At 36.3% G+C, this 12,092-nt stretch overlaps 2 protein-coding genes and 1 pseudogene across 3 annotated transcripts; all 3 read left to right on the top strand.

Annotated features, from left to right (window-relative positions):
- Positions 1 to 3,286: 3,286 nt before the first annotated feature.
- On the top strand, positions 3,287 to 4,357 carry LOC143537682 (pentatricopeptide repeat-containing protein At1g71490 pseudogene; annotated as a pseudogene).
- On the top strand, positions 3,368 to 10,307 carry LOC143537665 (disease resistance protein Roq1-like). Of its 2 annotated transcripts, none has more exons than XM_077031382.1 (6): positions 3,368 to 5,345; positions 6,058 to 6,582; positions 6,793 to 7,906; positions 8,019 to 8,312; positions 8,453 to 9,397; positions 9,584 to 10,307. In XM_077031382.1, the coding sequence occupies exons 2-6, from the start codon at positions 6,080 to 6,082 to the stop codon at positions 10,130 to 10,132; spliced, it is 3,405 nt and encodes a 1,134-aa protein (XP_076887497.1). In that variant the 5' UTR covers positions 3,368 to 5,345; positions 6,058 to 6,079; the 3' UTR covers positions 10,133 to 10,307. The 2 variants fall into 2 exon arrangements, with proteins under 2 accessions (XP_076887497.1, XP_076887498.1); XM_077031383.1 differs by having other exon boundaries at positions 3,369 to 5,345; positions 6,192 to 6,582.
- On the top strand, positions 4,382 to 5,296 carry LOC143537681 (pentatricopeptide repeat-containing protein At1g71490-like). The gene has a single exon (XM_077031398.1). The coding sequence runs from the start codon at positions 4,382 to 4,384 to the stop codon at positions 5,294 to 5,296; it is 915 nt and encodes a 304-aa protein (XP_076887513.1).
- Positions 10,308 to 12,092: the final 1,785 nt, after the last annotated feature.

The following is a 12,092-nucleotide window of genomic DNA, read 5'->3' as shown; positions in this document are numbered from 1 at the left end:
ATTAAAACGAATAAAACCCTTTCTGACCCGTTATTAACCAAAAACAATCTACTGGAATTCTAGAAAATACACTTATTACCAACTAAAATCAGCTCGATCAGTTGACAGCGTGTTGGTCCGTTAACAAATACTCCAAACACCGACTTGCTTCCGTACCAAAACTGTACGAAATATATGTATATTCCAAATCTTCCTCTCACTTCCATTATGACTCGTAGTCGGACAACTAATTTATGAGATTTATAAATCAAGCGAAATCGAAATTCAGTGACTCAACATCAAACATCTAATGCTAACACACGCCCAAATTTAGTTTAGAAGACCAAACAATTCGTAAAAAGTATGGTTTTTTTATGTAAAAATCAACATGTGAAGCGGTCTCAGATGAGTTTCTGGTCATCATCATCGACTCTGGCCACCACATTTCACAATCTATAAAAAAGCTCGAAATGTAAACTAAATTACTTGAGGCTCGGATCTCCACTACGGTTGCAACATAGTTTGGCATGGCATATAGCGAAGCATCATTATAGCCTTAAAACAACATAAAACACCAACCTATAGGCTCAGATACACCATTCCTCATTGCCGTCGTGAACAAACTACGGCTCAGCGTCATCACGGTTGCAACCGTGGTTGCCATGCCAACTTGCCAAGTAGCTGGCCACCATCATCGCCGACTAAAAAGAGAAAGAAACCAAACCTTGCTACGCCACGATCAGAGACCACAATGTTTTTTGCAAACTCACTCAAAACTGAACTGTTGACTTATAAAAGTCAAACCTTCGTTACTACTTGAAGTCCAACAGTCCATGGCATGATGACACATTAACATGGGTAAAATTTGAGTTTTTGTCTCACAAACAACCACAAACCATTTCATATTAATCACAAATGCAGCACATTAGTACCATGACTAAACCACTGGACAGCCACCGCCACAGAATAAATAATTGAATCACGTACAGGTGAAACAACAAACTCGTAAGTCGAGTTTTATCAACCAAGGAAATTCACATTAACATGTAAATATGAATGAAAATTGTACCAACTTAAGAAGCCAGAAGTACAACGTTTATAAGATCAAGCTCAGATACATATCATCACCGTCTTACCGTCACCACCTAGGTTGCCAAAAAGGAGCCCGTCAACAGTCATAATCGAACGTCTGTCCGACAACATTAACCCCTTATTTCTTCACATCCATAGACAACCAAATGTTGTCGGTCACCGCCATCACCTAGAGTTCCAAAATGGAACCCGGTAACAATCACAACATCCTGTCACCTAGGGTTGACAAAATCGAACCCGGCAACAGATGAATCGAAGCCATATAGACAAAATCGGAGTCACAAAAGTGGCACAACACCACCGTCCTACTCATCGCATCTAAGGTCACAATAGAGGCAACGCACTGCCCGTTGTAGGTCTGCCACCTCCATAAATGGCCAAAGCCACCAGCAACAGCGGAGAAAACACCCCCACTTTCAGTATATTTCTTTCTAACAAACGAAAGAAATAAGTACATGCAAAAAACTCAGGTGTAAAACCAAATTCGAAAACATATATACCGAAATCAAATAAGAGATTGATTATAATGGAAGTTGTCGTAACATCCAGTCAAAAAAATAGCTCTAATGGAACAGGAAAATGGACCGAGCACCGGATTACCGCCGCCACCAGCCATCACATACGGCATAAACAACCGCCGACAACGACGATCCACCATTACCTACTTACAAAGCCCCTAAAATTTGGGACAAAACCGAAGGTCCACCACCACCACCATAGACCACCTCCATCATCGCCGCCGCCTAGGATTCCAAAATGGAATCCGGCAACGGCCACCACCGTCACCAAAAACGGCCTAAAACGGCCGCCGGCAACGATGTTCGTATAGTGGGATATGGCTACGGCGGTGGAGAACATCTGGTGGGCTACGGTTGTAAAGAGGCGGAAGAGAGAGAGGTAGGTGACCGTGGAATATCAATTAGTTATCAACTACACGGGTGCCCGCGCGATGCAGCGGGTGTTTGAACTTGTTAATAACGTAACAAATATAGGTGTTTATGGTTCGTTTAAAACCTTGAAATCGTTTAAATCGGTCATTGGTTTGACCTCTTCTTTCTTTTTCTTTTTTTACTTTCGGCTTGTTGGTCGGTTTCAAAATTTACAAAACGTAGTGAACGGTTGGTTCGCGGTTTATACTGGACACTGAACACCCCTACGTAACATATTAACTTATTTAAAATGTAAAAATTATAACAATATCATATCTAAATTAAAGAGAATTAAATGCTCGTTTTTATGGTGTAATTTTTTTATAAAAATATTAACGTTTGAAAATGCTATAGTCGTTTAAAAATCATGGATGGGAAGTTAGTTAACAAGTTAAATTAAAAACATATGGTTAAAGATGAGGGACCAAACTTGTAAATTGAATGGAATGTGTTTAAAAGACAAGTTTACCCTTACTAACACATGTACCTCATGCTTTAAGTGTTGTAAATTACTTAAAATTTGGTATCTTAATTTGCCCTTGTTTGATGTATTATATATAGTATAGATAAATAGATTGAGACCGGTGGGCTGGTTGGCATTAAACCCAAAGAACAACAGGTGTAAAGCATATAGAACACGTGTAAGTTTCCATACACTGCCTAATATAACGAATGATGTACAACAGGATAAGCAAGAGGTACAACAGATAATGCACTAAGAAGTTGTCTTTTAATATATATATATATATATATATATATATATATATAACTAGGTAACAAAACGCCGCTCATTGCACCGACACAACGAGGCGAATTCTGTCTGTATTAGTTCAGTTTGTTATGACACCGACACTAAATCCAAACAATAAATATGTGAATGTTCAAAAAAGTATCAACACACATACATCTTACAATTAAAACAACACAAATTCATATAGTATCGATTGGGTACGTTACGGCAACGACACTAAATCCAAAAACTAACTTATAAAAAAATAACATAAGAAAATATATAAAACAAAAAACAGTGAAACCCGAGCGTTGCGACGGCTAGTCAACGCGAATTCGATCGGCATCGGCTAGATTCTTTGCGGTACCAAAACTAAGCACAAAAATTAAATTCTTAAAAGGAGCATATTTAAAAAAAAAATTAAAAAACAAAAATTCAATAAATCTCGGGCGTTTTAGAAACAATTCGACGTGAGTTTAGTTAGTATCGGTTAGGTTTGTTACGATACTAGAAACACGTATAAATATAGTCTCGGAGCAATGATCAGCAATCAATCATGCTATTATCATCCCTTATAACCTCTCTCAAAGAATCAACAACTCAATCCAACTTATCAAAAGCCTTCAACGCATTCACTCTAATCGCATGCTGCACCCAAATTAACATCTTATTACACTCACTAGCTTCTTTAATCGCATGCTGCACCCAAATTAACGCACTTTCACAAGGCAAACAGCTGCACGCCTACGCAATTTCATCTGGGTTTCACTCATCCCCTGTTTTAGTCCCAAAATTAGCCACATTTTACTCTGTTTCTAATCTTTTAAACGATGCGTTCATTGTTGTAAAAAGTTGTCATTTTTTACATCCTTTGCCTTGGAATGTGGTGATTTCTGGGTATGTGAAAGCTGGGTTTTGTAAAGATGGGTTATTGGTGTATCGAAAGATGGTTTCGAAAGGGGTTAAACCCGATAGTTTTACGTATCCGTCGGTTCTTAAAGCGTGTGGTGAAGAATTTGATTTGGGGTTTGGGAGGGAGGTTCATGGGTGTGCTGTGGAGTCCGGGTTGGAGTGGAATTTGTTCGTGTGTAATGCGTTGGTGTTTATGTATGCGAAATGTGGTGAATTGGACGTTGCGCGTAAGGTGTTCGATGAAATGCCTGTGAGGGATTGCGTGTCTTGGAATTCGATGATTTCGGGGTATGCGTGTAAGGGTATGTGGAGAGAGGCGTTTGAGGTTTTCGAGTGGATGGAGAATGAAAATGTGAAAGTGAATATGATCATTTGGAATACGTTTGCTGGAGGGTACTTGAAGACCGGTAAGTATGGACAAGTGTTGAAGTTAATGTCTCGGTTGAGGGCGTGTGAATTGGATTCGGTGGCGGTGATTAATGGTTTGGGTGCGTGTTCTCATATCGGTGCATTGAATATAGGTAAGGAAATTCATGGTTTAGCTGTTAGAACTTGTTGTCATGATTATGATAATGTTAAAAACGCGTTGATCACGATGTACTCAAGGTGTAAGGATCTTAAACATGCTTGTATTGTATTCGATTTGGTTGAAAACAAGAGTGTGATCACTTGGAACTCGATAATATCGGGTTCTGCACATTGTGACAAATCATAGGATGCCACGTTTCTATTTCGTGAAATGTTAGTTTCCAAAGTTGAACCTAATTACGTGACGATAGCAAGCATACTTCCCGTATGTGCTCGAGTGGCAAATCTACAGCACGGTAAAGAATTCCATTGTTACATCACGAAACATGAAGAGTTTAAAGACTATTTATTACTATTTAACTCACTTATCGATATGTACGCACGATCGGGTAAAATCTTGCTTGCTAAACGACTGTTTGACTCTTTGACCAATCGAGACGAAGTGACCTACACTTCGCTCATAGCTGGTTATGGAATACAAGGAGAGGGTCAAACAGCTGTTGACTTGTTTGAAGAAATGATTGAGTCCAACATAAAACCAGATCATGTGACCATGGTAGCGGTTCTGTCAGCTTGTAGTCATTCGGCTCTTGTTGACCAAGGTCAAACTTTATTCAAAAAGATGTATAACGTATATAATATAAACCCTCGTCTGGAGCATTATTCTTGTATGCTTGATCTTTATGCGAGAGCTGGTTTATTGAGTAAAGCGGAAGGAATCATAAGTACACTGCCGTATGCACCGACACCTGCCATGTGGGCGACTGTGATTGGAGGGTGTAGAATTCATGGAAACAAAGAGTTAGGGGAGTATGCAGCTGAAAAGCTGTTGGAAATGAGACTGCGAAATGTAGGATATTATGTTTTGATGGCTAATTTGTATGCTGATTATGGGTGTTGGGAAAAACTAGCTAAAGTTCGGGTTTTGATGAGGGAATTGGGTGTGAATAAGGTCCCTGGTTGTGCTTGGTTAGATGTAGGGTCGGGATTCACTGAGTTTTTGGCGGCAGATACTAGGAATATTAAGGCGGTTAAGATTTATAATTTGTTGGATGGATTGAGTCAACAGTTGAAAGAAGCTGGTTATATTATGTCTTCTGATAAAGATGAGTTTATGGATGCATAGAATGATGATGCTAATGATAACATGTGAGAAGGTTTATCTGCTTGTTTAGGTATGTTTGGGTGTATGAGTTAAATACATGCAACATGGATGTGTTGGCTGTAGTACTATTTGAATATATTGATTACTAGTATTAGTGAGTGTGTTATACTAGAGGAAATTTCTTATTATCATTTTTGAAATCTAATATCATAGTTCATATGTAACCAGCAAAATTTATAATATCAAGTATACACATTTTTATATTTTTGACATAAATATCTTTCTCATTTGTGAGAATTTAGGTTATGAGAGTTTGATGTGCAAAAGGGTAGAATGGTCATAATAGGTAAATATGAAGTTATAAGTGCTACAAATGTTTGTATTTGATATTACAATATTTTAGTTGAGTAAATATCATATCAATACATGGGTATATGAGTATATCTGAAATTAGCCCTATATATTATATGTAAAACAAAAGAAAGGTAAATGTTACTACCCAATAAATTTAGTCCTTGTTTAATGTAAAGAAATTACATTTATTATTTTATTTTTAAGAAATTTCCAATGCTCTTAAATGGGGTCATGTATCCCAAGTCACCATTGCTGACCAACGTTTTTGTATGAGTGGAGGATATTGTTTTACATATTTCTCTTTTGTTTTTATTATAAGTCAATGCTTAAAAAGTCATGCAGGAAATTTCCTCCTTATTTACTTTATCATTTCTTCATTAATATTAATTTGGATACCACATCATCTCACACCTCTGTATATTCTCCAGTTATACAGATCAGAGCACATCAATGGCATCTTCATCGTCTTATTCTCAACCCACACCAGCCACTTCTTCTCAGTCATGTAACTGCGATGTATTTCTTAGTTTTAGAGGAGAAGATACCCGCAAGACTTTTGTAGATCATCTCTATGCTGCCCTTGTAGATCGAAATATCTGTACTTACAAGGATGATGAAGCACTTGTCCGAGGTGAATCCATCCGTCAATCCCTCTTCAAGGCTATCAAAGGATCGCAGATTGCTGTCATTATATTCTCAAAACGTTATGCAGACTCTTCTTGGTGTTTGGAAGAACTTGCATATATTATGAAATGCAAGGATCAAAGAGGGCTAATTGTTATGCCAATATTTTATGATGTGGTTCCCTCGGAAGTCAGGAAACAAGAAGGGGACTTCGGAAGAGGGTTTGCCAAACAAGAGGTGCGGAATTTTAACAAAGTGGAATCATGGAGAAAAGCACTTGTTGATGCGTGTGAAATTGCTGGATGGGAACCAAAAAACATTGCAAACGGGTAATTTACTTTCGTTACTATTTGAAACGTTTTTACATATGCTTAAGCACAATGCCGTTATAACAAGTATGTGTAAGGTTGATTTTGGTGTAGTGATCCTGGTTTATTTACTGATCTAAGTTGCATTATAAAGCATTGCCTTATTTTGTTGGTCATTACTGAGAATAAATGTGAGCGTACACTAATTATCTATCTATATTTGATATGCAGACATGAATCGAAAGTAATCAAAGAAATTGTTGATACAGTTTCTGATAAGTTGTTTTCCATGGATTCATGTGTTGATGAAGACCTTGTTGGGATGAGTACTCGCTTGCAAGAGCTGGAAGCACAAACAGATGTTGGATCACATGATGTGCGCATGGTTGGGGTATGGGGGATCGGGGGCAGTGGTAAGACTACTCTTGCATCTTCACTTTATATGAAAATGAATCGCCATTTTCAAGGTCATTGCATTATTGACAATATTCGAGAGGAATCAAGCAAACATGGTGTAAAAACTCTGCAAGGAAATTTTCTATCAAGACTTTTGAAAACGAAAATGGAATTGCAGAGTGTTGAAGAAGGAAAACACATGATAAGTAGGCTAAAACATAGCAAGGTCTTAGTTCTTCTTGATGACGTTGACGATTGTAAGCAACTTGAAGCTTTAGTTGGATCACATAATTGGTTTGGTAGTGGGAGCCGAATAATAATTACCACTAGAGACGAACATTTGCTAATAGCCCACAAGGTAGACCATGTATATCCTGTCACATTATTGTCACATGAAGAGGGTCTTAAGCTTTTTAATAAACATGCATATAACAAAGATAACCTTGTAAATGATTATGAGATGCTTTCCTCACATGTGGTTTCATATGCTGCTGGGCTCCCATTAGCACTCAAAGTTTTAGGTTCCTTTTTATATGACAAAAACAAGAAGGAATGGTTGAGTTCATTGTCTAGACTAAAAGACATTCCAGAAACGGAAATTGTCGAAAAGCTCAAAATTAGTTATGATGGACTTAAAACTGTGGAGAAACAATTATTCTTGGATATTGCATGTTTCTTTGGAGGGAAAAGCACAAAAAACACTTATTATGGTATGGATGATGCAATGGAGGTATTTGAAGCTTGTGGTTATCACCCTGATATAGGAATAAAGGTGTTAAGACAAAAGGCTCTCATAACTATTGTGGACGGTAAGTTTGATATGCATGATCTAGTCCAAGAAATGGGACATTACATTGTTAGAGGGAAACATCCTAACAATCCTGAAAAACATAGTAGAGTTTGGAAAGATGAAGAAATCGTAATCATGTGTCATGGGGATGCAACAATGGTATATATTAAGTTATCCAACTTTTTAAAATACAAACTATATTTGATGCACACGTGCATGTATACACACTCTCTCTTAACTCAATCATACATTGTTTTTGTCTGTATTATAGGAAAATGACAAAACTGAGGCGATACAACATCTACATCCCTTTCCTCCTTACGGTCATCTATCACTTGTTTGTAAGAGTGTATCAAACATGAAGAAACTAAGGTGGCTTAGTTTGATTCTATACAATAAATGTAACGAGAATGTCGAAGGGCCTACTTTTCTTTCAGATGAGTTGCAATATATTAGATGGTGCAGTTATTCCAGAAATCCATTTCCGGACAGTTTCCAACCTATGAAGCTTGTTGTTCTTAAACTGTCTCAAAGCTTGCAAAAACAACTTTGGAAAGGTTACAAGGTATTTCAATTCCTTATTTAATTAAAATATAAAGTTAAGAGGATCTCGGGTGGCTAATTCAATTATGTTATTTATCTATAGTCATAATAATTATCATAAATTATGTTATTAACTTGTGTATTCTTTTACATATTAATTAGCATCTACCCCGTTTGAAAGTGCTTGAACTCAAATACATGAAGAATCTACTCAGCACGCCAAATTTTGATGGAATCCCGTGTCTTCAAAAGTTGACGCTCTATCATTGTGAAGATTTACAAGAAATTCACCCATCACTTGGAAAACATGCCAGTCTTGAACATATTAGCGTGTCATATTGTTGCAAGTTACGAAAATCTCCAACGATTGTCCATATGGGAAAGCTCGAGACCCTTGAAATCACACATTGCCACAAAAGTTTGGGGTTCCCAGAGATCAAATCAAACATGAAAAGCTTGGTAAAGTTGTACTTGGGTAATATGGGGATAGATGTTCTCCTCGCATCAATTGGAGACCGATGTCCCAACCTTATCTCTCTATACTTGGTTAACTGTTTTTACTTACAGAACAAAGAACTCAACTTTTATGGTTTAACACATTTAGAAGAGTTCAGCTTAAATGGATCGAATTGTTTGAAGATGCTTGACCATATTTGTAGCTCATGGCTGATTAGTAAAGCTGTTTGTAGAAGAAGTCGACTTCCTAACTTTTGGTTGTGGTTGCTGTTCCCACAATTGACACATAACTTACAAAAGTTGGATCTTGGTTGCTGCCATTTGAAAGATGGAGAAATCCCGTGTGATATTGGTAAATTATCAAACTTAGAAGAGTTAAATCTAAAACACAACGATTTTACACGATTAGATTTTAGCCTCTTGCAACTTACTCGACTCAAAATCCTTATCGTTACTTATTGCAAGCGGCTTGTTGAATTGCCTAAGCTCCCACAGGGTATGGTTATTCTCGTAGCAGACTATTGCAAATCGCTTGCAACAGTTGGAAATTTTTACACGAGTTGTAAATGGTTATGTCATGTCTCACTTGTGAGGGGGGGTGATGTAATTGATGGCAGCAGATTACTACAATCCATGCTGACCATGCTTGAGGTATGTAATTAATATGTATAGCCTTTTGCCTTTTTTATTTTAATATTTCTTAATTAGGATCAACTGAATTTCATCATCATCATCATCATCATCATCGTACTCAGTATATCCCACCAATAGCAAAGCTATGGTAGGGTCTGAGGAGGGTAAGATGTAGGATCAACTGAATTTGTGTTTATTAATTAGGTAAATGCTATTAAAAAACACTCGATGATTTTGAAACTTGAAGGCCTTGAGGTTGCAAAGGGGTTTAGACCTCCACTTCTTAGAGGAAGTAGATGTAGATTAAAACTTCCAGAAAATTGGTTCAACGATTTTTCTGGATTTTTAATGTGCGCGGTTGGGGCATATGACCATTCCTATTATGCAGAAATGATAAGTATGGAGCAGGTGAATAGTGGTATGGATTCTGAAGATGATGTGATCTGGGAAGAGAGTGATAGTGATCAAAGAACATTAGTTTGGTATGTTCCATTTGCTTCATTAAGTCACATTGCATGGTGGGACTCGACACACAAAGAGATTTTGTTCTCCTTGGGACTTGGAGATGCTTATCGGTCATTTAGTGGGTTTGGAGTTAGATTGGTTGCCATGAAAACCGGAAGTGGTCCGTTAGAAACTGAAATATCTAATTATGTACCTAACTTCAGTATTGTACAAGACTCGCAATATGCTTTAAAGATCATGTTCACATATAAGTATGAAATTGGTGCTGAGTGGGGGTACGCACTTTGAAGATGACATGGATTGGATTGAGGATCGACTCAAACCCAACCCGCAACAATTTTATCCAGGTTCTTAAGTTTAAAAGTAGTATTTAAATATGATAGCAAAGTAACTTTATTATTTCTATGAGCTACTTATTTAATTATAAGTATACATTTGAATACATTTCATGTTTCGCAGCTTGTATCGTTTGTTAATCTTCTAGTTTAACCCCTTTGACCCGTTACAGAAAAACAAATTAACAACACATTTGTAAAAAAAATGGGTGGAAGTTGCTACCTCAAAGTAATACCACACACCTCCAAATACAAAAGAAATCATTGATTTAACTAAAAAGTGCATGTTTAACTTGTTACACATCACACTCATTTTGTCATTCCGCACACGGGTTGAGCATCCACGTCGGGCTATATGCCCCCAAGGTTTAATTCCATGTGGCATCCTGCAGACTTGGAGGGAACCAGGCTTCACAATTGTGGAGAATTGAGGATTGTTGCAGATATGGCTCTCCAAACTTGGAGTATGGGTCCCCTTTCTCTCTCATACACACCCATATTATATAATATACACACATGCATATATATTTAATATTTTTAGTAGGGTTTGTAAAGGTTTATTGTCGTGAAAGAAAGTAGAGTTTTTGAGAAAAGTTTGAAATATGACATTGCGATGATATGGTGGTTTATGTGTGTTTGTTGTTATGGGTGCTCCAAGAAGTTTGACTTGACCCGATACAAGAAAACAAAAAGACTTAACTAAAAGAATTTATAACTATGAGTTTTTTTTCTTGGTTTTACATAAAAGAGAGCCGTGTTCCTCTTTCAATCTTTTCATTTCTTTCTCTATAATAATTCCTTCATTGCTGCATTCAAATTATCTCATAATCAATCACAGTTTAAAAGGGGGACAAATACCACAAAAAACTAACATAGTTTCTCTTTATGCTTACAACCGTTCCTAAACTCAACTTTTGCATATAAAAGTCCATCCACTTGTTAAATTTGAACATAAATATGAATTTTATATTAATTTATTTTTTAAAAATACTTGTAACTGGTTGCGTTGGTTATTTAATGGTATTCCTTTTTTACTTGCGTGATTTTTTTTAAACAATCTTTTAATATTAACAGTATAAAACCATACTTAATAAAATTTGGGTCTTATGAGAAAAGCATATTACTATTTTACTACCAGCTAATATGTGAAGATATTGCTTGTCAATGAAAACCGTGCGTGGATGATATGAAACGATGATATAAGTTAGCCATTAATAGCTATAAAACTTAATGCATGATATCAAACAAGGATAAATTGGTGACACCAAACAAATTGATAAAACAACTTAGTGATATCAAACAAATCCGTAGAATAAGTTGGCACATCAAACAAGAATATTGAACGGGAGATAAGTGTTTGTTCTTTTGGTTTGATTTCAAGTTTATTTAATGGTTTGATTTCTAATTACATACCACAAATCAATTTCAAGTTGTTTATTGATTTTGGATTACGTTTCGGTTTCTTTGGCAATAATATATGTTTAATTGTTCATATTCTTGCCTTAAAAGATTGTTTTTTTAATATATAAAAAAAAACCGCGTAAGTAAGAAAAGAATGTCGTTTAAGCAAATGAATCGGTGTTACCCGTTACAGGTCTCTTTTTGAAAAAAAAATCATATTTATGTTCAAATTTAACAAGTAAAAGACTTTTATATGCAAAAATTGAGTTGAGAGACTTTTATGAGCAAAGACAAAAAGTAAGTTTTTTGTGGTATTTGTAAACGAAAACTAGAACAGTAATTTTAATTCAACATTGCACATATATAACTCATTTATCCATAGACCTTAACCGTGCTCTTCACCAAACAATTTTTCTTGGTGATTTAAATTCATGAAATTTGAGGAACTAGGATAATGTGCATTAATTGTCATGTTTATTCCGCTGTTCTTGTGAGTTGTAACTGTCGTTAAC

This window comes from Bidens hawaiensis, unplaced genomic scaffold, assembly GCF_021521415.1.
Source record: "Bidens hawaiensis isolate Kalapana, Puna unplaced genomic scaffold, B.hawaiensis_p1.1 tig00011271_1, whole genome shotgun sequence".
NCBI classification, from domain to species: Eukaryota; Viridiplantae; Streptophyta; class Magnoliopsida; order Asterales; family Asteraceae; genus Bidens; species Bidens hawaiensis.
Note: the sequence above shows the minus strand (reverse complement) of the source record. Positions and strands in the feature narration are given on the sequence as shown.